The sequence below is a fragment of the Carassius carassius genome, chromosome 35 (assembly GCF_963082965.1).
Source record: "Carassius carassius chromosome 35, fCarCar2.1, whole genome shotgun sequence".
Classification (NCBI taxonomy): domain Eukaryota; kingdom Metazoa; phylum Chordata; class Actinopteri; order Cypriniformes; family Cyprinidae; genus Carassius; species Carassius carassius.
In genome coordinates, this window is record NC_081789.1 from 21,239,913 (window position 1) to 21,267,684 (window position 27,772).

The 27,772-nt window shown below is 35.8% G+C and overlaps 2 protein-coding genes across 3 annotated transcripts in view; one reads left to right on the forward strand and one right to left on the reverse strand.

Annotated features, from left to right (window-relative positions):
- Positions 1-1,549: 1,549 nt before the first annotated feature.
- On the reverse strand, positions 1,550-8,186 carry LOC132116219 (F-box/SPRY domain-containing protein 1). The gene is made up of 3 exons (XM_059524929.1): positions 7,530-8,186; positions 3,830-4,186; positions 1,550-2,436 (listed from the first exon to the last, which is right to left on the reverse strand). The coding sequence occupies exons 1-3, from the start codon at positions 7,860-7,862 to the stop codon at positions 2,251-2,253; spliced, it is 876 nt and encodes a 291-aa protein (XP_059380912.1). The 5' UTR covers positions 7,863-8,186; the 3' UTR covers positions 1,550-2,250.
- Positions 8,187-10,226: 2,040 nt separating this feature from the next.
- The window catches only part of LOC132116220 (rho GTPase-activating protein 29-like), a 37,366-nt gene continuing 19,820 nt past the window's right edge, over positions 10,227-27,772 (forward strand). For both annotated transcript variants that reach the window (XM_059524930.1, XM_059524931.1), the window contains exons 1-2: positions 10,227-10,355; positions 11,907-12,279. In XM_059524930.1, the coding sequence (XP_059380913.1) occupies positions 11,997-12,279 (283 nt within the window). In that variant the 5' untranslated portion in view covers positions 10,227-10,355; positions 11,907-11,996. The remainder of the gene's footprint in view (positions 10,356-11,906; positions 12,280-27,772) is intronic.

Genomic DNA, 27,772 nt, shown 5'->3' on the forward strand with positions numbered 1-27,772 from the left:
CCAATTGTTCATGATTTACTGGATAAGGCTTAAGGACAAGAATTCCTTTTTAATATTTAATATTTTTAACCCAGAATTTCCCAGAATGATTAAATGTTTTACAACTTAAAACTACTAGGAAATTTTTTTATTCATAAAATGTATATATATACAGTACAGACCAAAAGTTTGGAAACATTACTATTTTTAATGTTTTTGAAAGAAGTTTCTTCTGCTCATCAAGCCTGCATTTATTTGATCAAAAATACAGAAAAACTGTAATATTGTGAAATATAATCACAACTTAAAATAATAGTTTTCTATTTGAATATACTTTAAAAAAATAATTTGTTCCTGTGATGCAAAGCTGAATTTTCAGCATCATTACTCCAGCCTTCAGTGTCACATCCAGTCTATCACATGATCATTTAGAAATCATTCTAATATTCTGATTTATTATGAGTGTTGGAAACAGTTCTGCTGTCTAATATATTTGATGAATAAAAGGTTAAAATCTGCTTAATATTTTTTCAGAACGTGATACTTTTTTAGGATACTTTGATGAATAAAAAGTAAAAAAAAAAAAAAAAAAAAAAAAAGAAGAAGCTATGTTTTTAAAATATAAATATTTTGTAATAACAATATACACTACTGGTCAATAATTTGGGGTCAGTAAATTCTTTTTTCTTCTTTTTAAATAAAATCAATAATTTTATTCAGCAAGGATGTGTTAAATTGATAAAAAGTGATAGTAAAGAAAATATATTATTAGAATATATATTATTAGAATTTTTTTTTTTAATAAATGCAGTTCTTTTTAACCTTTAATTCATCAAATATATTAGACAGCAGAACTGTTTCCAACACTCATAATAAATCAGAATATTAGAATGATTTCTAAATGATCATGTGATAGACTGGATGTGACACTGAAGGCTGGAGTAATGATGCAGAAAATTCAGCTTTGCATCACAGGAATAAATTATTTTTTTAAAGTATATTCAAATAGAAAACTATTATTTTAAGTTGTGATTATATTTCACAATATTACAGTTTTTTCTGTATTTTTGATCAAATAAATGCAGGCTTGATGAGCAGAAGAAACTTCTTTCAAAAACATTAAAAATAGTAATGTTTCCAAACTTTTGGTCTGTACTGTACTACATATATATAAATGCCAATGGAGATATAAGATTTATTAATTTACTTTTCCAGGTCTATCAATCTCAATTGTATAATTATGCTACTTAACATATTCTTGTTCTCCAAGACAGTGGGAACTCTGGTTGTTCAAAAATAAAAAATAAAAAGCGTAATTTTTTGTTGTATTATCTAATTTTAAACTAATTTAAGCCATCTAAATAAAGAAATTGCAGTGCACAAAATAAACACCCACAGAGCGTGTGATGTCAACCACTGGAGGAACTTATGATGACGGATGCCACCATGTGGTGAAATAAAAACAACTATGGGCTTTTCATGAATTTCTAGATCCCAATATGATAGACCTTTACATCACCAGATTAAATTAATCCACATTAAGGTCAACAATAGAACAGGCTGAGATACGTTCACAGTCTGGCACAATTTAGAGTTTATTTGGAGTCTCCATAACCTCAGGTATAGCAAAGATAGACCTTAATAAATAAATACTATACACTTCTACATCACAGTTAAGATGTACAGTAACAAACGGAATAACGACATACTACCTTTGCCTGTCCTGAAAAATAATAATAAAAACAGAGGAAGAGACTGGTATACTGCATGCGGATAACTGCTCTGGAAAAAGCAACGGTAAGATATCAGTACATCATTTTGGCATGTTTACTTCATGTCATTTACCTACACATACATTTGTTTTTGTGTGTGAAAGCTTGAGCCGTCCTCGTACTCATACATTAGCTTCTCATCCCATGCGTTGTGTTATAAAATGTTGGTAATGAATTAGAAAACTTTGCCACTCGTCTCTTCTAGTTCGGCTTCATGTTTTAGCATTTCATAAAATAGAACAGCTGCTCCCTGTGCGATTTCATAAATTAGATTAAAACCAGATTTAAAAAAATGTCCCAGGTCTTCAAAAAGGATTAAAAGCAAATTGATGTTCAACTGAAATCGGCAGATGTGTGTTGGACATCCATCAACAAGCCTGCAACCAACCACCAATTTCCCCATTTTTTAGTCCAGATGTGAAAAGCCAAGTGTCTTATCTATGTCAAGCAGCAGTTCCCATGATGCTCTCTGGTTTTAATAGTGGCATCAAGATCCTACTTATCCATCCAGGGGTCTTCCCAGATAGACCATAGTCACTTCAGTGTTCCCATAGACGGCTGACACAGCTGGAAACAGGCATGCTTTGGGCAGCCCTCGGAACGCCACTCCAAGGAACTCAAAACCTCGCTCGAAGGCTAGCGTTTTATCATCCATGTCCAGGATTACACGTATTCTCTCCCCAATCTGGAAAACAAATACAAACATATTACAGCTACATCTTTTTTTAAGGAAAACGTCATCATTTACCCTTCCCCCTGTCGTTCCAAACTTACATGCTAGTATTTTTCCATCAGAAGGAGATGAGAAAAGCAGACACAAAAGGAATTATTTTGAAGAGTCTTCAAACTGTTTTTCCCAAACAAGATTTTAAACCACACACACACAAATGGAAATCAAACATGATTGAATATTTTGAGTAAATTTCAGAACACATCTTTTTCACGTTTCTGTGTGAATTTGTCATTTTCAGAATGACTTGAAAAGTCATATAAAATATTTTGTGTGAGATTAAGTGTATGTCCAGTTCGTCTCTGTAACCATATACAAAGTTGATAAGTGATGCTTAGTGTTTTAAAATCTATTTTGAATTTAAGTCGTGTGGTGAATTCTAGCCTTTATAGGCTTTTTTCTAACTCTTCTGCAGGACAATACCTTTGTACAAACAACAATTTGTCATTTTAGATTAGAGCTTTGGTGGAGATTCTCAGCAAATCAAGAATATTTCAGCCATAATAATTTTCATTTCATAATTTTCAGTTTCTGACATAAATTTAAAGAACAGCTTTGAAAGACTTGGAATATAGTGCATGAGTCATATTACAACTGCTTTTATGGTGTTTTTTTTTTTGGAGCTTGAAAACTGTGGTCACTATAAATATTGTATGGAATGCACATAGAGCTGCACCAGGATGATGAAAAATGTCTCTAACTAAAAAGAAAAGAGCAAAAATAACAAGTTTAGAAAATGAGAGTGAGAACAAATCCAATTTTGAGGTAAATTAGTTCTTTAAATGAATATTCCCTCTTTAAAAATGTAAGTCTGACACCAAGTTACTCAGCTTCATGTCATTGAATGTTTCTGCTGTTTTCGATCAATTTGGGACAAAAATAATCTATAAAGGTAGCATGAAACTAGGCTAAAATGACTTGGCTGGCATATTGTGAGTCACTTTGTATGATAAACAGAATTGTAAGCCTTTTATCAATTTCAAGTAAAATTGTGACACTATAGAATATGTGTTTTCTACTGTAGTGTATGGATTTTCCAAGGACATTTTGTCATTGATCATCAGAGTCTGATATTGTAAGGTGTCCAACATTTCTCATTTAGTTTTTTAAATGCCTGTTTTCTTGTAAAAATTTTCAGTAAGAACAATTACACCAATAGAATAGTGCATAAATATGCAAATTAGGATCTACCTAAAGGCTATATGAAAAAGGCGATAACCCTAAAGCATTTTCTTTTGTGTTTTACAGAAAAAAAGTCAGTCATACAGGTTAGGAATGACATGAAGGTCTCTTAATAAGTTTGGAATGGCAATATTTTTACATATAGTACATTCTTAAGGTCTGCTACCTGGTATTTTGGTGCGTTGTTGCACTGTGGGAAGTTGCCATTGACCTCTCCGTTGTGAAGCAGGTTGTTGTCTACTAGATTCCATCCCCAGCTCTGGTCATCGCTGCCTAGAAGCCCCACATAGCCTTGGCACTGCATGGGAGCCCTCTTGGTCGCGATGCCAATCACCGCCACCGTGCCAAGAGGACCTTCCCACCAGATCTCCCAGGCATGCCGGCCCTCAGAGAAGCCGATCTTCCCACGGGCACCATCGGTACTTTGGGCAATGGGGTTGCGGTGCAGAGTGAACCCGTTTTTCTTGATGTATACATTCCTGGAGCAGTCATGGGAGCTCAGAGCATGCTGGAAAGACTTTAGCTGAGGACAGAAGAAAATTAAAGTTACCCTAAACTTACGTCTAACAAAATTTCATTTAGAATGAGATGGTAATATTATATATATATATATATATATATATATATATACAGTGTTGGGGAGTAACTAGTTACATTTAACGGCGTTACGTAATTTAATTACAAAATGATTGTAACTGTAATTAGTTACAGTTACTACGAAAACACGAGTAATTAAATTACAGTTACTTATGAAATTTTTAACGATTACAAAGGGGATTACATTTGAATATTTACACACATCCACATACAGATTTAACTGATTTCTTTACCAAATTGCACTGACTATTCTGAGACATACTGCCCTAATAATTTCCGGGATGCTGAAATACAGTCTGGTTCGTAGAATAAAAACGGAATGCCTAACGCGGACGGAATATGCCACATTTTGGATGACTAAATCAAAAGTAGGTCAGTACACTTGAATCAAAACATGACATGGACTAGTGTCTGAATATTAAGCCCCAAAAATGCAATATATGACTTGCACATTCTGCGTGTCTGTGGAAATCAGGCGCGGACTGGACACCGGGAGAACCGGGACAATTCCCGGTGGCCTGGCAGCTGATTTTGCCCCACTATTTAATATCATTATTGTATAATTGCCTGCCGAATGTACTAAAGCGATCATTTGCGAATCCGCCGTTTGATAATTAAATCTCTAATAAGTCATGAAGTGTTAGTCATGACTCGCGCGCTCTCCGCGCCTCCTCCAAACGGTTTGGATCAGACTCAGAGTAATCAATGCGAGAGAGAGAGAGAGAGAGAGAGAGAGAGAGAGAGAGAGAGAGAGAGAGAGAGAGAGAGAGAGAGAGAGAGAGAGAGAGAGAGAGAGAGAGAGAGAGAGAGAGTGGACTGCTGGAGCAGAGAAGCAGAACTCCTGTTCAGGGTTTCAGGTCAGTTTCATCTGTAAAGATGCTTTTTTGTCTTTGTTTTTTTATTTTATTTAATCAAGCAGCAGCACGTTGCTCATCAGTCATCACTCAAAATACTATATAAAGGACATCATTATTATCTGTTGTAATGCTACAGTAGGCCTAGTAATTTAGCTGAAAAAAATTCCGATTTTTTTTTTATAGGTTTAGGGGGAGCTACGACAGACAACAACAAAACCCTTACCAAAATTTACATTTTAATATTTAACTATAAATCCAGAGAAAATGGTTACTATTTTTTAACTGGGGTAACCAAAAATGTAAAATTATTTTACAAATGTATTTATTTAAAAATAAACACAAATCCATTTGCAAAAAACAAAAACAAAACAAGGTTATTTTACTTTTATATAGGCTAATAAAAGCATGGTTAATTTTTGTAAGGGAAAAACATGACTCGTGTACAGTATTAGGATTTTTCTATAAAGATATTGTAGTATTGTAGTGTATTGTAAAGTATAGTTTTGTTCAATCTTTAGTATTAAAGTCATGAGAGAGATGGATAACAGGGCAAAATAAAGAGACTGAAGAGAAAAATGGAAGTGAAGGTGCAGTTCAGGAGAAAACTTTTAATTATTTTGCATGTCCCCAAATTAAAGATTTAAACCTTTTTTATGTCAGGTCCATACAAAAAATAGTTTTGTCCATGATTTTGTTTGTATGAGTTTGAATTTTCCAGTCTGAATTTTTTTCCCAGTCCGCCCCTCCTGTAAATTAATAGCAAAGACATGGTTTCATTTACTACACATAGGCCTACTGAAGCTCGCAGTGTTTTCAACCTCTGCTGCCTCAATATAGGAGTACACGAGCACATAAACATAATTTCTAGAACTGCTCTGTCACTTCATGAGCATTTTACTTATTTTGAGAAAACTATCATCATATACAAAGAGAAAGCCGTTTTTAAAAAAAACACCAATGTTTCAGGAGTTTATTACACAGAATACGTCACATGCTTATTAGATAACTGTATTTAAGTTGATGTATATGCTTTTATTTATTATTCTTTAATTTTCACAAATTTAGAAAAGTAATCAAAAAGTACTCAAAAGTAATTAGTTACATTACTTTAATAAAGTAATTGAAAAAGTTACACTACTATTACATTTTAAACAGGGTAACTTGTAATCTGTAACCTATTACATTTCCAAAGTAACCTTCCCAACACTGTATATATATATATATATATATATATATATATATATATATATATATATATATATATATATACTGGGGTTCAACAATAAACTCAACTTAAGAACTTAAATTTAAATAACAGATTTTTTTTCCAATATGTTAACAATTTTCAATAACTTTCTTTGATGTACATACAAAACACATACATATGTGACCCTGGTCTACAAAACCAGTCTTAAGTCGCTGGGGTATATTTGAAACAATAGCCAAAAATACATTATATGGGTCAAAATTAAAGATTTTTCTTTTATGCCAAAAATCATTAGGATATTCAGTAAAGGTCATGTTACATGAAGATATTAAGAAAATTTCCTACCATGAATATATTAAAACTTAATTTTTGATTAATAATATGCATTGTTAAGGACTTAATTCTGACAATTTTAAAGGCAATTTTCTCAGTATTTAGATTTTTTTTGCACCCTCAGATTCCAGATTTTCAAATAGTTGTCCCTCAGGCCAAATATTGTCCTATCCTAACAAACCATACATAAATGGAAAGCTTATTTATTCAGCTTTCAGATGTATGAATCTCAGATAAAAAAATAAATAAATGGACCCTTATGACTGGTTTCGGGGTCCACAAATTATTTGGTTGTTTTGTGCCATATCAGTATCTATAGTGTCACAAACAGGGTAAAACGACATAAACATATGTAAATAAATATTAAACACATTTAACATGACCGTGTTACATGTTCAAAACACCATGGTGATGCCATGGTAAATGTCCAAGAAAACACTGTAGTACCTTGATAGTTTTTGCAAGTGTGATGATAAATCTTTAATTTTGAAACGACCAGTCAATACAGGACTTTAATAATTCAGTAATTTGTATTTGAAAAGAGCAATTTTCTGTATCTTTGTGTCCAGAAATTGCAAGCAAGCAGTATTTGGGTCCAGTATTTACAAATGACGTCATACATGGGAGCCCATTAGCACTATTCTGACGGTCATCTACTCACATGACTGTATTAAAAATACGATAAAAAAATAAATGTGTTGTGTTTATTACTCGAAACATAAAAGCGAATAATTCCAGTTCAAAATCTATCCTATTGAATAATAATAATAAACATTTTAAAATGACAACGATGCATGATTGTAAGTACTGCATTGTCGATTATAGTAGTTAAATGGATAACGTATTAACATTAACTATTTTAATAATCTTACTTTTCCTTTATATGAAGACAGATTGCAGAGGATATCAGAGCGCAGCGCTTCTTCACTGAGCAAGCGGGCGCACAGACTCCGCCACACCTCGCTGTTTTCATCCGCCAGACAGTTGTACCAGTGCCAGCAAACGTGCGAGCAGTTCATGAGGTCCGCAAGCTCCAGATAGGAGAATATATGCTCGAGAACTCGGCTGGGTAACCGGCCAGCGATGCCCGACCCTCCGCCTAATAATGCGGCAGAATCGGCGCCAGACGAGGAGGAGCAGCAGCCCGCGGCGGCAGCGCCAAGCCCCGCAGACTGCGCCCCTCCACCGGCCCCTGCGCCAGACATGTCAAACTCCTCCGCTGAACGCAACCGTTTTTACAACTGCACAGCCGGATCGCACAGCGGGTCAGAACCCCACCGCGGCCCTGTGAAGCGCGTTCGTCTGACACATCTCCCGATGTTATTGCCGTTGTGGCCGAATGGATCAAAATCTAAGCTATGTGACTATTGTAAAGGTCCTGGACGGCGTGCGGCGAACAAATCCGAGCTCGGTAATCAGAATGGATTGTATGAAAGTATATCATTCAATTAACTCGCTTTATACATTAATATATAATAAATTAAATATAATATATAACACGTTGTAAAGCAGCAAACGTGCTACTCTTTCTGTTTCTGTTTCACATTAATGATGGTTCGTGAATGAATCGTTCTTGTGAGTCGGATTGAACTGGTCCACAAATCCGGTCTGAATGATTCATTGGTGCGAGTCATATATCTATGGGCGCTTCTCGCTTCTATGATTCGTTGATTTGACTCTTTTGAACATGTTCGACTCGTAGCGTTCCAGGTTAACATGAACCGATGAGTGAACCATTTGGAGTGAACCGAGGATTTGACCAATGGATGGAAAGGTAATTTAGCAAAAAAAAAAAGGTTAGCAGCAAATGTTTTATATGAAATTTTATTTAAAAAAATTGTATGACTATAACTTTCAAATTATACTTAAGTTTTAAATTATTTGTAGTTATAGTTAATTTTTTTAACTGTTCGTTGAAACGATTTGTTAAAAATAATAATAATAAAAAAAAATAATTCGCGGAAATGAATCAAAACCATTCCTATTTTGAATTCTACACTTCTTTAAGGACCTCGCAGTTGACTACGTAATGCAAGGGAGGGGGAATACGACGTTACAGGAAAGACCACCAGAGAGCGCCGTTTGATCTATAATACTAGTATTGCCTGATATGCTAAAAGTATTTAATAGCCTAAGTATATAAATTAAACTTATGCAATTTTCAAAATAATTATAATGTAAATTCAAAATGGAAATTGGAATTGGGGATGGAAACTAAAGATACTAAAGACTAGCTTTTGCTGAACATTTAATATGTCAAATGAATAAAAGAGAGTTCAACTCACATAAAAATAATAAGGCTCAGTTTATTAGAAAAAAAATACAAATTCCACATTCATGGTTTATGTAATACATGCCTTCAGCCTGTTTCTCAGAAAAACAGCAGCTGGGATTTGTAATTATTTTACTTCCCAAATGGCCCATTATTAATTATTAACTATTATTAAACCTTCAGGGTTATACATGGCAAGGTCTAATGATGTAATTTATTTTTAACATTTAAAAAAAGATAAGATTTACTGAAATTCTCTGATGTTGTAGGCCTATAGAATATGTTTTATCTTGGTTATGCATCTGTCATTCTGTTTTCTGCATGATTCACTGCTGCTGCTTGAGTGCTGTCAGGCCTGATGGATCATTAGCTCTAACAGGGGAAGGTTGTGAATGCATATATTTTCCCAGAGGAGGAAGATTATATCAGGCAGTATGGCTCAGCATTGCTGTGCCACATCCTCTGAATTAGCAAACATCTAGTACAGTGGGTTTATTTCTGCATATAAGTTTACATATTATGGACTTAAAAATTCCATGGTTTTTGTTATGTTCTGTGAAACTGGCTGTCAGGCCGGATTGACTGGTTGACTGGATATGATGTAGGCTGCTTTATGTAAACCAATGCTTGGGGGAATGATGTCATTAGTGTAACTATATTGACTATAAATAAGGGAGTAAATATGATTATACTTCTGAGTTGTGAGCATGAAAAACCATTTAAACCTTTCTGTCTCCTGCATTGCTTCTGTTTGTTTTTTTCTTGTTATTCTTGTATTTAAGCGTGGTTCATTTTAAATTTATTTATTAATGTTAACTAAAACTAAAACCATAAAAAATATTTTCTTTGGTTGAAATTATATAAACATTAACTTAAATAAAATATAAATTTGGTTTATTAAAATAACTAAAAATAAACAAACTAAAACTGAATGGACATTAAAAATAATAAAAATGACAATATATGAATGACATGACATCAAAAATATATTAATACTTAAACTATTACACACACACACACACACACACACACACACACACACACACACACACACACACACACACACACACACACACAAAATCCCTTTCCAATATATATATATATATATATATATATATTTTAATTAATATATTCTAAAAGAATAGAAGCCGTGTATATTTATATATCACCCATAGTGGCCGTGCACCTGTTGTTACTGGGTGGAGACTGAGGCCCCGCCTCTCTTTCCACCGGGGCCAATCGGAAGTTAGATAGCCGCGAGAAGGCGGGGCGAAGCCAAGCGGAACGTGAAGCGAACATAGACGGCAATATTTCGGTTTACGGGACAGAAATGGTAGAACGGACCGGGGATTTAACGGTATTTCGGATATATTGTGGTTTCCAGTGTACATGCATCGCTGTGCAATGAGCGAGATATGCTCCTCAAGTGAGTTTGCATGTTTTAATTTCATTTTTGATATATGGCTGAACTGCTTAACTGGTGGGATTGTGGTTAATCTACATTTGTTTGAAGAACAAGCCTACTTCTGTTGGTGAATTGCTTCACGGCGAATTTAAATAGAAAATGAGGTGCGCGATCTCGCATTAAAACATCACAGAAAAAGTTCTACAAACGTACAAGTTTAGTTTTACGAGATAGTTTGTGGTTAGTTTTATAAACGTTTCCACCCAACATTTATTTCAGGTCTATTTAAGAAATGTTGTGTTGTTTGGGAATGAACTTAATAGGAGCCATTTGTCATTGGGTTCAGTATGTGTAAGAATTAACACTCCTTGGAGGTGTTTGTTTTACTCTTTCATCATTATTTCACTTAGACTGTGGTATTTCAATTTCAGTGTTTTTTATTTGTATTATTATTATTATTATTATTATTATTATTATTATTTTACTTAGGGGCACTTAAGGGGTGGATTTGGTACAAATTGTGGTGATGTGGATTTGTCATTCTGTGTGATGTCATGGAGAAGATGCTTCGGGCTTGTTATAACAGCAAGTTATCTACCAGTCAATTCATGTTTCTCTTAAAATAAATACATTGTTTCTAAATATAAATTCTCAAACTGCTTTTTGGCAATGACATGAACCAACTTAATATTAATGACTTTTCTGATCTTTAAAAGGTCATTCTACTCCTCTTTAACTTCTCATTTCCATCACGAACAAACATATACCTTTTTTTTTAGGAGAAATTCAATTGTTCTGTAAAACAACTGATGTGAGGTAATAACAGCAGGATTAAACTCTTCAACACAAGTAATGCAAAATTGCAAGGCAGAATTTCAGTTTTTTTTTTTTCAGAAGTTTTCATTTGTCTGGGTAAATTGATATTTGGAAAATTTATATTTGGAAAAATAGATATTTGGATAACTTGTTCTACAAACTTTGTTTTAGCTCTCTTTTCTTATGCATAACAACAAGAGACAGCTTTATTTACAATCCACAGTGTAAGTTCTTTCAAAAATGACAGATTTTTCATCTTTAATCTAAATTTAGTAGCTTGGCTTTCCTAAAAAAAATAAAAAAAAAATAAATTGTGTTTACCTGCGTTTTTAAGTCATAAAACGAGCACTTGATATGAACAACACAAGTCTTATATGTGAAACAATACAGTCTGAGGGAGACATGATAGTTAGAGGTTAGAGGTTTAAAGTGAAATGAAGACTTTCCCAAGCTTTTTCCAAGCCTCAGGTCACAGTCAAATTATTGCTTTGAATTCCAGGTTTGCTTGTAACTAATATCCCCATTTCAAAGTATATCCATATCCCTTTAAGTCTGTTTGAAGGTTTCTTTATTTGCGATGTATATCTCTGTTGAGGCTCAGTGAAGGCTAAACCAATATGGTGTGTAAGACATCCCTATTAGAGCACAGCTTAAATTTGCCCCTGTGTGTATGTGCAGTAAAGTTCAGCAAAAAGAATTGTTCTTGTCTTTAAACATTAGAGGTTTAACCATACGTTGATTGTATTGTGCACACAGGACCAACTGTCAGTGGTGAGGAAACTCTTGGAATCTGAGAGTCTCCAGGGAACGTTGCGCTGGGATCCATTCAAACTGGCTGCAGCTGGGATGTTTGCTGCCGGGATGCTGCAGCAGAGCAGCGGAGGACTGAACAAGCGATCGCTGGGAATGGCACTGCTTCCCAACTCCCACTTTTTCCCCCTCTCTTCGGGTTCAGGGTCGTGGGGTTTGGGCCGATCGGCGAAGAGCGGCTCTCTGAGCTCTGTCAGCTCGGGGTCGGACAGCATGGACATGGCAGGTGCCGATCCCGACTACATCATGCAGCTGGTCAACGATGTGCGGAGGTTTGCAGACGTGCTGCTCCACCTCAAGGAAGCTTTTAACACCAAAGGTAAGAGTGAGAGCGCACAGGATTGGTAAAAAGAGCTTGTTGTTGCTGTCAAGAGTTTCAACCTGTTGGGGGCCAGCGTTAGCCTTGGTCTCACGGTCACTAATCTCTCGTTATCTTTTTTTTGGATAATGGCAAGGGAAAGTTTATTTGCCATCGATACTGTGAATTCATTCAACAATGCCAGCAAGCTTAAACAAACATTAATTCATAGCCAGAAATGACTTTTTCTTTATTTACAAAGGTTAGTAATTTATGATCTATATATATACAGTACAGACCAAAAGTTTGCACACACCTTTTCATTCAAAGAGTTTTCTTTATTTTCATGACTATGAAAATTGTAGAGTCACACTGAAGGCATCAAGGGCTATTTGACCAAGAAGGAGAGTGATGGGGTGCTGCGCCAGATGACCTGGCCTCCACAGTCACCGGACCTGAACCCAATCGAGGTTTAGGGGTGAGCTGGACCGCAGACAGAAGGCAAAAGGGCCAACAAGTGCTAAGCATCTCTCGGGGAACTCCTTCAAGACTGTTGGAAGACCATTTCAGGTGACTACATCTTGAAGCTCATCAAGAGAATGCCAAGAGTGTGCAAAGCAGTAATCAAAGCAAAAGGTGGCTACTTTGAAGAACCTAGAATATGACATATTTTCAGTTGTTTCACACTTTTTTGTTATGTTTATAATTCCATATATAATTCCACATGTGTTAATTCATAGTTTTGATGCCTTCAGTGTGAATCTACAATTTTCATAGTCATGAAAATAAAGGAAACTCTTTGAATGAGAAGGTGTGTCCAATGTTTTGGTCTGTACTGTATATATATATATATATATATATATATATATATATATATATATATATATATATATATATATTTTTTTTTTTATATAGGCCTATTTTAATTCCTAAGTGTTTATATAATATATATAAAAAATTGTATATGTGTGTGTGTATATATATGTATGTATACGTATGAATGTATGTGTGTGTATATATATATATATATATATATATATATATATATATATATATATATATATATATATATATATATATATATATATATATATATATATATATATATATATATATATATATATATATAGCATATTTATGTATATGAACATTTAAAATATATGTTTAGATTAATATTATGTTTATATAACTTTTTAAACTCGTGTTTACTTATATCATGAATATAAACATAACATATATTTAATAAATTAGTGAATTAATTTAAAATAATTAGTGTCTGTAGACAAACAGATAAGCCCCACCCCCAAACTCATGCCATTAGTTGCGCAAGTGTGTTATGACCACAAAAATAAAATGTAATTTAAAAATATTTATAATATATACTGTAAACGTTGTGGGGAAATCGATAATGGCTTCTTAAATTATTAAAAGGGCTACTTGGCTGTGAAATAATACATTTGAAAATCATAACATCCTTGATTGTGGGAGTAATCTTGTAATCTTAAGTGAAGTGTTTTATAACAGCAAGAAATGTTTTTATAATAGAGGAATGAATGAAGATTAAGGGGATGATTGCTCTTGCATGTGTGCTTACTGCATTCCCAAGGCAATGTCAATCGGTTCCGTTTGGATCAGATCCAGTGGGCTAATCCTTGTCTTTGCTTGAGAGTTCCTTAATAAGGAGGGGATGGAGGGGTGGCTGGGGGTGTTTCCAGCCTCCCATTGTGTCTGTGCCATGTTGTCCAGGGTCTATAGGAATCTCTGCTTTTGTTCGGCGGGGTGATGGAGGGTCCTTGACCCCAGCTAGGTTGGAGAGTTACTCTAAGAGCTGCCAGTGTGTGACTGGTGCTTTTGGCCTCCAGGTCTCTCCTTCCCGCAGCTTTGGACCTTGAACAGTAGGAACACCAGATCTGAGCGGGGGTGTTACTCTCCCAATCACTGAAGACGTACAAACTGTGTCAGTCTTACATTGTTGTCATAGTTCTGAAAGTGTGGCGCTTTACAAATCCGTCTCGGGCGTGGAATCTTTCCGTAGAGTGACCTTGTTAAAGATCAGAAAAAGACCACCGCCAAAACAGTTGCACTTTTAGAGAGGAAAGGTTAACAGTTAAACACGTGTGCAACATTTCTGAATAGATCCTTTTGTGTGTCCGGCTGCCTTGGTGGTACATATTGGTCGGAATTATGTAAATAAGCTTAGTAACACACTAACATATGAGTCATGGTGCAGCGCTTTTGCTGTAATCGGCTGACATTCAGCTAAATGCAGGAAAGAAGAGTAATTGGACAGGAAGCTGAATTTGAGAGAGTGCTGAGAACTCCAGCCTCCTTTTTTCATATAATATAATATAACATAATGTTTTCAGCCTTTTGATATATATATATATATATATATATATATATATATATATATATATATATATATATATATATATATATATATATATATATATATATATATATATATTCAAATGTGTATATTTACAGCATCTTAACAGCATTTAAACGTTTGTTATATTATATTTATATTTATTATTGCTTTAAAAATTATATATAGTATTAATATATTCATAATTTTATATATATATATTCAAATGTGTATATTTACAGCACACAGACACGCACACACACACACACACACACACACACACACACACACACACACACACACACACACACACACACACACACACACACACACATATATATATATATATATATATATATATATATATATATATATATATATATATATATATATAAATATATTAATACTATATATAATTTTTAAAGCAGTAATAAATATAAATATAATATAACAAACTTTTAAATCATTTTTAAAAAATATTAATTGAATCAAATGCATTCAAATCACTGTGAAATTCACACTGCTGGTTCTTTTTATATCTCCAACAAAATCATTTTGAATATAATGTAACTAATCTATACTGTACATCACCCAGCTTTACTTTAATATAAAAGCAGCACATATCTTCACAATTCATCATATTTCTTCCACAGCCACTGATTTCTCCTAAATCGCACATCAGATGTCCATTTAAAAGAAATACCCAAGTTTCCATTCACAAGTGGCTCTTGAGCCTTGTTTACACTGTTGTGTGTGTGTAGGAAATGAACATTATGTGGCTGGTATCTTGGTGATTAGTGTTTTGCATCAGCACACATCTTCAAAGTGGTAATTGTTGCTGGTGAACTGGGTGGGGCTGACGCGGAGCATAAAAGAGCTAGCTGGGAATCAGTTGCTCTGGTGTGATTGAAAGTGATTTAGATTCTTTCAGTTTATGGCCGTATTGTCTCCGCAGTGCGTGGCTGCAGAAAGACACCCCTTGTTTCTCAAAGAGAAACCGTGGAGCCATTATCGCAGTGCAATATTTTGGCCCATTACGAAACATCTGCTTCATTCACATGCGCTGACGTGAGGACAAATTCCTTTGTCTCTCATCCTTAGATTTGTTCTTCGAGCAAACTGGCAGCTTCTGGCAATGAGTCGACTTTCCCATGCAAGAATAGCAAGAACCTTGAGATCCCTCCTTAGGGAGTTGTGGTCTGCTCTAGAATTCATTTTTTCTCTATCTGAAATCACACATGTCACCTTAAATGGCAATTATTGAGCAGCAGCTCTCATAGACAGCGCAGTTACTCAATCGAGGCTTGCCACTCTATTTTATGATCAGCTTTTAATAGTTTTTATGGATTTAAATCAAGTAAAAACATCTTGATGGCTTGTTTTCACATCGTTCCCAGTTATGATGTCTAGACTGCTTCTGTAAAGATGTCTTCACAATGAGAGAGATTTTTGAATATCTTGAAAAGGTCATGACCTTGCACAGGGGCCACACATGATGGACATATTGGTAATTGGATTGGATTATTTTGGGCTCTGCGCTGGCCTGGGACATAACTGGCAGTTTGGGCTCTGATCTCAGAGGTCAGTATTGAAGTATGTAGATTATTGTGGGTGATGGAGAGTTTTTTTTTCTTTAAAACCTATTTTAAAGATGAAGAAACTAGATGCTGACTTGATGTGTTGATATATGTTGTGTTTTGTGTGTGTGTGTGTGTGTGTGTGTGTGTGACCGTAATTAAGGATGCACAATACATATCAATGCTATTAATATATCCTTTAACAGCAGATTTATTTATTTTTTTATAACATTTAATTTTGTGAAATGTGAATGCTTGTTTTAATACATTTTCCCTATTTCTTTGCTGTGAAGTAATGCTCTCTTAATGTTATCATTAAAAACATTAATACTTTAATAACACTGTTAAATGTGGTAAATATTGTCACAATCTCTAGCTGGAGTGCCTGTGAGCTTTGCTAGAGCTAGAGGAAAAATCAAGGTAAATATGCATTTTCCATATTGTACATTATATTGTTATCATGTTTCCTGCAATGCATTGTTGTCAGTATGGGTTTCTCTCCGTTTTTGAGAAAATAAATATATTTATATATAATAATATAATGTACAATATTATATTTTATTACATATTTCAGCCTTTTGATTTTTGTATTAATTAATATTATTATGTATGTATTAATTATTACAAAACATTATTAACAGATAATATTTAAATGCAAATTCAAAAATATAGCCAATATTTTAGCATTTTATGTATTTAAAAATTTCTTATTTATTTAAAACAAAATATTACATTTTAATTTTGTCCATTTATCAGCCCTCAAAATTAAATAATTGGTGGTTTATCGGTTTCTGACAGACTGTTTATTTTACATGATTTTAGAAATAAACCATACACACCTCTTAAAATATGGCAAACTTCTCAGTTTGACTATTTTGGATTTCACAGTTTATTTGTGTCAAACATCATATACTATAACTATAAAAGCATGGCAGGTGGCATTTACAGAGCGTCCATTGTTGCATTGACCTCTTGTCTTACATTTTGAGACCGGTGTCTTTGATTTGCTGAGCTGATCAGGTGTTGTGTTTGTCCCACGGGCGACTCATTCAAGCAGCAGGATGGTTGGCATGTGTCAGCTATTTGGTAGATGAAAAACAAGATGGCCTGTAATGAATACTGGCCCTATTCACTGAGGGGAATAAAGTGTGTAAGGTTCACTGCTCTCTTTATGATGTTTTAGAGACCCTCCATTCACGTTTGCTCATTTCTGACAGGAACCACAGCGAGCTTTTTGCCTTTTGGATAATCACTTTGAAAGCGCTGTGTGAATACACAATTTCAAGTTTCATTTCTCTGAGACACTGGTTTAGAAGGCACCGCTCATATTGCAATTATACACAACTGTCTGGTGTGCTGGGAAATTGACACAGCCACCCTCACACAGACCAGAATCCGCTGGCTGACGGGTGAAACCTGTTATTCCGAAGCGCAAAATAGACTACATGTTTATCAATCCACAAACTGCTTTAGTTGCCCAAATGTCTATGTGAACTCAAGGCTCCTCAGAGCGGAGATTTGTTTATTAGCAGCTCCCAAGGGACAGTAAATTGTTTCTATTGCCCCCAAGTGCAGGATGGGTAAATAATCAAATGGTCACTTATTTAATTTCCCTCATATTTCAAATGCTTTGGGTTGCTGTATAGCTCACAGATGTTTCTTAGTCTTAAAACTGTTCCGGTTTTCCCTAAACGTAAACAGTTATCTCAACTTTAGGACAGTGTTGTGTGGTTCCTGTTTGATTGTGCTGGTGTAACCTTGAGAGGAGCAGCCCGGTGTATTTTTTAACTGTTACATCAATATTGACCCTCTCCAGGTCGGCCATTACCGCAGTCTGGGCTCATCATTTTGATAGGGATGGGAAACGCAGTCCTGTCCTCTCCCATCCCCCCCACATACTCTGCATTCCTCCAGAACAAACGCTCACTTGTTGCTTTAGTGCCTTAGATCAACAGTTGCTGAATGTCGGACACTTTGGGCAAAAAGAACTGGCATGAAACATTGACAGTGCTACTGTCCTTTCCTATACAGTGACTTTACATCGATGTGTTTTATAATCTAACTTTTTATTTATTTAATATACATAAAATCAGTAGGATTTTTATCACAACATCAATGTAAGATCAAAGTCCCCACATTTTTTTTTATTGTAATGGAAAAAGGGAAGCAATTTAATTTTCAAAACTAAATTTGTTCAAAATGGCTTGGAAAGGTCTCAAATTGTGGCTGTGGAGTTTGTGGAGGGTCCAAGCTGCCCTCGCAGTGGGATGCGGGAGTGGGATTAGACCCCTCTTCATCCCCAGCAGCACCACATTGTGCTCCAGCCTGCTGTGCATGGGGGGCTTCCTCTGATCGGCTAAAACTGATTTTCTGGCCCCTGTTGTGAGGTGATTTGTGGGCTGGTGGCCCACACCCTTTGCCCTGTGAACGTCGACCTTCAAACACATGTGTATGGTCCATATGCATTATACGTTGTACACATGTGCTGCTTTGATCCAAAAGAGATTTCAGATTTTTATAGATATGAAGAGTAGTTCTAGGAGACATAGCTCAACCCTTCATACAGTCAGAGTAAATGATGATTAGTTATTATAGCACAGCTGTTTTTATGTCGTGAGTCACGAGAGTGAGTGCTTTTTACATTTAAAGTGAGTCATATCTGCATTTTAAGTGTTTGGCTGCATAAATCTTTCAGTATTCTCAATGAGTCATTAGTATGGGATGACTTTATTGCTTGGCTGAACTGTAAAAGGTGAGCAAAATGGTCATTTTCACAGTATCCCTGTGCTGTGTTTGGTAATGTGTAACTTGTTGGGTGCTGAGAGCTTCTCACCAGGTGTTTCACAGGGCCATCATTTGTCAGACGTCACCATGAGTAATTCTTGGTATTGAGCCATGGATTACAGTTTCTTTCTTACGGTTACACTTAAGTTTTTTTTTTACAATGAGAAATAAAACTTCTCTTTGTCCCTCTGTGAAGTTTTATGGGAAAATGGCCATGCACCAGGGCCTCTGAGAAAACCAATATGCTGTTCAGAGATCATCCATTGTTAAATTCCAGCCTAAATTTAGCCGCCCAGCCTCATTTCAGTGGCTTGTTCTGGCATTTGAATGCAGCTGTGATCCTGTAGCCACCAGTCAGTTCTCTAATAAAGAATTCCTTTAAGGGTCGCTTTGAAGAAAGGCACTCGTAAATTAGTCTAGATCATCTTTGAAGATCACATTACACTTTCTTGTTTCATTAAAAGTAGAGTTAGGGCTAGGAATCTTGTTTAGAAGATGTTCCATTCCATATACATACACATACAACAGTTTAAAACATCAGTCCAACTCTTTTGTTTAGTTTCTCCTAGACTTCAATGCTTATCTATAGTGGATCCCGTTCAGAATGTGGGCATGGAGTAGAGATTACAGCCTGTAAGGAGAGTTGAATGTAGGGCAAGGTGACATATTCATTCCTACCCTGAGCAAAACATGGAGAGTAATAGATAAGACACAAGTGTGCGTTTTCAGAGCTGGCTGTACCAGTCTACATGTGTGGGCTGCGGATAGCTGCTAACTGCCTATTCTGTGATATCTGCTCCTGCCTGAGCTGGTTTATTTTATTTTAGGCATTGCATTCAAATACAGCATATATTTTGGCATTTTAAGAGAATTATTATTATTTTTAACCTATTTTTCTGCCTCCATTGGTCCCTTCCACTTATGACCACTTCCTCATCATAACTATGTAAATTTCTCAAAATGAATAATTCCTTAATCAAACGGTCTACACAATTTAAGGAATCAAAAACACACTAAAAACTAAAACCAGTAGTCTCCAGGCTAAATGCATTTTTGTAGTTGTATTTCTTAAAACAGAAGCTCCGGAGACAATTAACCGCTGATCCTGTGAGGTGTTCGATTAATCCTAAACATAAGGAGCTCTAAAATGAGGGAAGTTTACAACAGGAAGTCACGTTTGGAGAGAACTGTTACCTAGTCAAACATAGGGCACAAAAGAATGTAAAACAATTAATGAGAAACTGAAATGGTAATGTTGGTCAGTGGTAAAAAGACACCACACCTGAGGGTCCCAGTAGCTTTGTCTTTTATCTTCAAACCAATTTAGCAAATATGCTCTACAGATTAACCTTAATACTATGCAACCCCCAATCAAGCCCACCACTCAGGATAAGCAGCTTCTATCCAAGATGGCAAATTTATCCTGTAGATTAGATTAAAGTGGCCCTGGATTAAAATAGTCTGGAAAGCGGTAGATTTAATGTGCCCCTCAACTCCTTACCCTCAATAACGTCAGGATTGGATTATTCTCCTCCGCTCTCCTACACAAGCGCACACACATCGTGAGGGGTTCTAGCATAGCTTTGCAAGACCATATAGGCCAGTCCACTTGATCTGACTCAAATCCTGTTTTCGAGCAATGGGTTCCTGGTACAAGATGAGTGGTTGAAGATTAATTGGCCCCTCTTTTGCATCTGAGGCCTGAGCTCTAGAAAGCCCATCAAAGAGACACAGCTTCATGTTGAGAGAGGAAACCCTGTCCAAGGCTTATCCTTCGCCGAGCAACGGCTGTTTGGTTTTTCTCACGAACTTGATGGCTAATTGCACCATTGGTGTTGAGACAGAATGAAATATATATGTTTCTCAGAAAAAGAAAATGCATAAAATGTCATGAGGGGAGTAAATGATGACAGAAATTTCATTTTTGGGTGAACTATCACTTTAAATGCATTGATGTTTTTACACAAATATAGTAATGGACACATAACAGAAATGGCATTTAATATCCTTGTCTTAGCGTTCTAGCCAAATCTGGCACATTGCATAAAAATGCTGGATGAATACAGCAAGAAGCAAATAAAATTTCCAAAATGTGCACGTGGAACCTGTTAAAAACATGAAAAAGTAATGTGAATTAAAATTTGCCAGATGATCTACTACTATGACCTTCCAGAACTGTCATTCCAGATATAAATCGCCAATTGATAGCAAACACAATGTTCATATGCACTGTAAACATTCTGTCTGTACACTCTAAACCTCAAGCAATTTTACTTAATAAAATAATTCTTGCATTTATACATTTTACAGTTATTAAATAAAATTTTTTAAAATAAATAAGAAAAAAAGCCCCTGTGGTTTTCTTAATTTCTATAACTAAATAATTTTAATTAATATTTGGTGTAAATTTTTCTGATTTTGAATTGCATTTTGCCTAATTCAGCATAAATTAAATCTGCAATTTAAAGCAATACATAGTTATTGACATTTAAGTTTGACTTTTTTACAGTATGTTATAATATATATGTACATTATGTGCCATTTTTAGAGGATGAAGTATGTAAACTCTTTAGTATTAAATTTTCTTTTCTGTCAGATTTCTATAGATTATGTTAATTAGGACTTCTGTGAAGCTTTTTTTACTCTGCTTGACTTTTGATAAAGCCCAGTCTCCTTCATTTTTTCTGTTCTCTACCTTCGGGATGTCAGGTTTGACCGGCCTGAGATGAGTTGGTCGCGGGAAACCACGTGTGGAGCGCTGGACTCTCTCTGTGTTCTGGTCAGCGTTGCTCTGTGGGAGATTTTCAGTCATATTGAATGATGCATAGCTGGAATGCTGGGGTTCAGTTCTTCTCTTAAACGTGGGGAACAGGAGAGAGTGAGTGGTGGCTGTTTTTTTTCCCGCTCTCTGAGTGATCGACAGCTGTGTGGACAAATGAAAGAAACAAGCACATTCCTGTCTCCAGCGAAGCTCCTGATTTATATGCAGCAGGAAACTTTGGAGGATAACTACTTGGAATATTTTATAGGAGTGAAGATATTATGGGTTGCCAAAATGAATGGATTTAGCAAATAACATTTTCCTTTTACACAGTCAGCTATCCTTCAGTCCCTCTATAAGTGATTCAGAATCAGCTGTTGAGATTCAAAATCTCAAAGTTGAGTGTGTAAGGCTCCTCAACAATCAAGACATATCTGTTCCCTGATTACTAATGACCCTTGATGAATAATGTGACCTTACCATGACATTGATGCAAGACAGTGTACATTTTTACACAGCTTTTTGTTTTAGTCATAGTTTTGTGTTTTGACAAAAGCATCCTTTAAATTTAGTCCATATGACTATATCATGTTGTATGCATTAATTTTAGTCAGTTTTATTGTACTTTTATTCAATAAAAATAACTTTTTAGTGTGTAAGTGTGCAAAATTAGAACAAATGTTGTAACATTTGTGTGTGTGTGTGTGTGTATATATTTGTATTTTTATCGGTTATCGGTTTTTCGGTTATCACTGACTGTTTATCTTCAGCTCACGCAGCTTAATTAGGTCAGTTCTTGACATTATAAACTATAATTAGATTATTTGAAACAATTTCACTATTTATAGCTTTTTCTTATTCACAAAACTTCATTGCATTATCATTATCTTTTTTCTTAATATTTTTGTCAACAGAATCATATCTATTTGATCATGATGCACATTTTTCGACTCGTCTTCATTAACCTTAACAAAATCACCAGTAATTTTCTTGACGAGATTAAGTCTGATTTATTTGCTTATTAATTTGTGAGATATTTCATTTACAATGGTGAATGGTCTACCTGCAGAGCAAACCTCCGAGGCATGTCTATGTGTGTGTGCATACAAGTGGCTCCTTTTAACGTTGGCCCTTTGTGTGCAGTGGGAAAGAGTGGATGAAAGGTGGATCAGCAGGGTACTTTGAGGCAGGGGGAGATGCTAAACGCAAAAAGCCCCTTTACCGTGGAGCATGTAATATCCTGATCCCAGGAGCTTCCCTGTCACAGGGGAGGACCTGGCCCACCTACATCAACAGAAAGTGCCCCGGGGTGGGCCGTAAGCGCTGAGGAACGCATTTAGACCATCCACCCTGGCAGCTCTGGTCAAAAGGGCATGTTAAAGGCTAAGTAGTCAGATTTTTACCAAGTCCTTTGACTTTAAGACACAAAGGAGGCACGTAACCAAAGATGTTGATCACCAAATTACTGACTCTTACACTCTAGTTGTAATGCTGTTGACCCCTGATCAGATGATGCAGGCTATTACCATAATTAGTCTTCTTGCTAGTCTTTATTTTATAATCTTTTGTGAAGTGGGGTTCACATTAAAGACTATAAGCTCTTTATCATTTGATTGGGCCTCAGCAGACTCAATTGTGACATGTTTAGTGATTTTACACGGGACCTGGACCAGAAAGCCCTGCCAGCCACCTCTCATATTCTAAAGCTTTATTATTACAGTGTTCTCACAATAAGTCGTGCTTGATTGAGCAGGGTTAGGGTCACAGGAATGTTGCAAATTCATATTATCTTTGTCTATTTATTTTATTTAAAAAAAAAAATTTCATATCAGCAGAAACCACTCATTCTTGAGAAGTTGATTAAAGCTGTAATGGACTTTTTTTTATACAATTATTGTTACTATCATTAGGTTATCACTATTGGTTAATTCATTATTTTTTAGTATGGATTTTTTTATTTAATTGTGCATGCACATTTAGATTTTTACATTTATCATTCAATATTGGCTAATATTCAATATTTTTAATCAGATTATTGATTATTGTTTGATTATTATATTATATTATATTACTTTAATTTTAAAAATAATTAACTGTTAAAAATGTATTTCAACATTTGGATTTAATTTGCCGTAATTTAATAATCAGTTGTTTAAAAATAAATAAATAAATAACAAAAAATTGTGATTACATTTAAAAAAGTCAAACAAGTGTTACATTTAAATTTTTTTTTTTATATTTTATATTACATTTTCATAATGCTAAATGCAATTGTAGATTTTTAAAGTAATTCATTTCAGTTTTTAATGATTTTCTTTTTTTTTGGCAACTTTTGGAAAAAACAAAACAACAACATGATTTTAACAGTAAAAGAGGGTAAAAATGCTACAGTAGGGAAAAATTGACATTCCCAGATTTCCCTGCATGACACATTTCATTTGATGTTTATTCATTGACATAACTATGTAAAGTTTAAGTTCTGGCAACCACAGACCACAGTAAATGTCAGATTTTTTTGTTTTTTTATATCAACCATTCATCCGTTATTGGCCATAAAGTTTAAATAATGAACAGTAACAGACAGATTTTTAATTTTACATTTTCAGCACGAACCTAATTGTAAAATGTCCATGCTATTCGTTATGTACTTTTTTTTAGGCTTCCTAGTAGGTTTTGAAGAACATCGTCTTCTCAGGAAGTATCCTTGGCTGCTGTACTTATTTGGTAGTTTTTATGTGTGTTCATGTGTTTACATGTGTGGCCCCTCTTTTCCCACTCCTACACTTGATCCTGGAATGCTGGGTTTCCATGACGCAAACGGGATCAAAATGTGCCAGTGTGTTCAGCGTGAGTTTGCAGGGTGGTTTTATTCTGGAAAACACACATCGCCCAGGTCTTAAGCAAGGTGTTTAGATCCAGGAAACATTCCCAACTTCCCTCTTCCTTCTCTCTTCTGTGCCCTGTAGGGTCCATAGTCCCATCTTTCGCTTCTATAAGCCTCATAGATTTATTGTTCCATAAATGCCTCATGCCACAGGCCCCAAAGAAGACAGCTCCACTGTTTGCAAATGGGCCCCGGAGATAAAAGGAAGTTTCCCCCAATCAGAAGGGCTTTTCTTGTCCCGCTGAAAGCTCACTCTTGGTTAAACAAGGTTTCCCGTCATCACCGGTGAGGGGTCTTTTCCCTGCTGTATCAATCTGTTGGTGAGTGATCGTGTTTGGCCCTGGTGAAAACAAACTCAGTGTTATTGTAACCATCCCAAACAGGGACGCACATGGTTAAAATGATCAACTTCCCATCCTTGCCACTGTTCCAGCGCTCAGTTGTGCTAATTGGTTGTTTTTTAGGACCGGGCCAAACGAGCAGGGAGCCATTTAAAGTGTTTGATGGCCCTGGGTCTTGTGGCCTCTATTCTCTCTGTTCAGCCAAACCGAGCAGAACTGAACCCCCCGTCCATTCAGGATACGTGACCGTGTGTGCATGTGAATGGGAGCACTGTGTGGGGATGGGGCCGTGCTTTGTGTTTGTGTTATTGTCATTCAAAATGAAATGTCTTTAAAAGAGGATTTTTAATTTGACCCCCACCAATTAAGAGATTTAGGCTTGGGCTGGCTGGCGGTCACCTTTGACCCACCTGCTTTTTATACTCTGCGTCTTCACATCGTGGTGTGAAATCCTCTTGTGCTCCTTCTCTTTCTCCGTATATCTCCCTGTCCGCTCTCATTCTCTCTTCACAAGATTGTTTCTCTTGATAGTTGAGTGAAAAAGATCATTGAGGTTAATGTTCTCAGTCTGACCGCAAGCCTTATATAGCAAGGAACTTTCTGGGTCACAAATTTTGCAGACTAGTAGAGCTGTTACAGCATTGTGATGATTATGATTAAGATTAAACTTAGTCGGCTAGTTCGTCCCATACTTAACTCTGAGGTCTTGAGTTTTTGCTTCTGATCAAACAGGGATGTGCAATGTCTAGAATTGATTTAAGAGTGTCTTTTACATTTTATATGGATAGATAGGTTTTTTTTAGATAGATAGATAGATAGATTTCTCTGAATCTCTGACTTGAAATGGTCAATTCAGCTTTCTGTCATTTTAATTCAATTTCCTGAGGTCAAAATGATCAAAATTTATAAAATTCCAAAAATGTCTTCAGACATTTTCAGTATAAATATTATTGTTCCTCAGATACACACATAAAAGCGTCTCTATAGAGACCTCATTGACTCATTGAACTGTAGATGATTTAACTCGGAAAGCATGGTGACTTCAGCATCGCCTAGAGTAACCGCTCTCCCACAGCTCGGAGTAAGACATATAGCTGTAACAGAACACATCCTGCACACTCCCACATGCAATAACCTCATCAGATGTGTAATAGCACTCACGGCGAGGGGTCTCTGGGTCAGAAGCGCAGTGTTGGCCTCTCTCAAACAGGAGGGGAGCTGGTGAAGATTGGCTGCAGAAGACTGAAACAAAAGCTTGGTTCAGTTCTCATAAGAGAGCACTGGGTTATCTCATCAGGAAGTGGTCATGCATGACACATGATGAAGATGAATGACTGCAAAAGCAACATGACAGTGGCAGACCTGCTGTTCATGCTGGTAAGAGCAGCAGGGGTGAATGTCAGTGCTATGTAGATATGCCATTTTATGAGCTTGGTATATTGACTTGGTATATTGAGAAAAAGGTTTTTTCAAATGCTTTGATGCCAAGGACCCCCCAAAATGAAATATATTGGTAGGTAAACATTCAATTTTTTATTTTTTTATTTTTTTATTTTTGTTTTGTTTTGTCTTGTTTTGCACGGACCCCAGTTTGAAAACCTATGATTCGTTTTTTTGCAACACTACTTAGAGTGTCACCTTCATGGTTCACATTTACAGTAGGAACTGAGGAAAACATATAATAGTATAGTATAGTTAATAGTAATATATATATATTACTATTATTTTGGGGGGGGTATTTTCAACTGTATTCTCTTTTCTGTAGCAGATTTATATATATATTTTTTTTTTAATTCTTCAGTCTTTCACTATGTACAGTACAGACCAAAAGTTTGGACACACCTTCTCATTCAAAGAGTTTTCTTTATTTTCATGACTATGAAAATAGTAGAATCACACTGAAGGCATGAAAATTATGAATTAGCACATGTGGAATTATATATGGAATTATATACATAACAAAAAAGTGTGAAACATCTGAAAATATGTCATATTCTAGGTTCTTCAAAGTAGCCACCTTTTGCTTTGATTACTGCTTTGCACACTCTTGGAATTCTCTTGATGAGCTTCAAGAGGTAGTCACCTGAAATGGTCTTCCAACAGTCTTGAAGGAGTTCCCCGAGAGATGCTTAGCACTTGTTGGCCCTTTTGCCTTCAGTCTGCGGTCCAGCTCACCCCTAAACCATCTCGATTGGGTTCAGGTCCGGTGACTGTGGAGGCCAGGTCATCTGGCGCAGCACCCCATCACTCTCCTTCTTGGTCAAATAGCCCTTGATGCCTTCAGTGTGACTCTACAATTTTCATAGTCATGAAAATAAAGAAAACTCTTTGAATGAGAAGGTGTGTCCAAACTTTTGGTCTGTACTGTATATTATAGTGTTCTGCTGCCTAACCTGTCTTGTAGCTTCTTATTTGATTTTAGTTTTTTTTACATGATGTTGTAGAAATAGCAGATATTACTGACCATTTGATGGTTATTGGCTGTAACAGGAAAAGGTTCACCCCTTATTTCAATAGCAGTGCATCACTAATGTATGATGATAAAATAGTTTTCCTGTGACTCCCCTTGCATAACTATAATGTGGTCAGACAGTGTTGGCCCTCTGAGGCCAGAAAGCAGCTGTCATTTCCATGGTAGTCACCATCCACGGCAGCATTAGTTCCACCGCGGGCTCTTTTTGTTGCTTTACCGAAAAGAGATGGAGCGAAAAAAGAGGGTAGAGGGGGTAAAGTCTCCCTGATCCCCTTTTCCATGCGTCGGGTAATCCAGAGGCCTCCGTCAGCACAAATGTGGCTTTG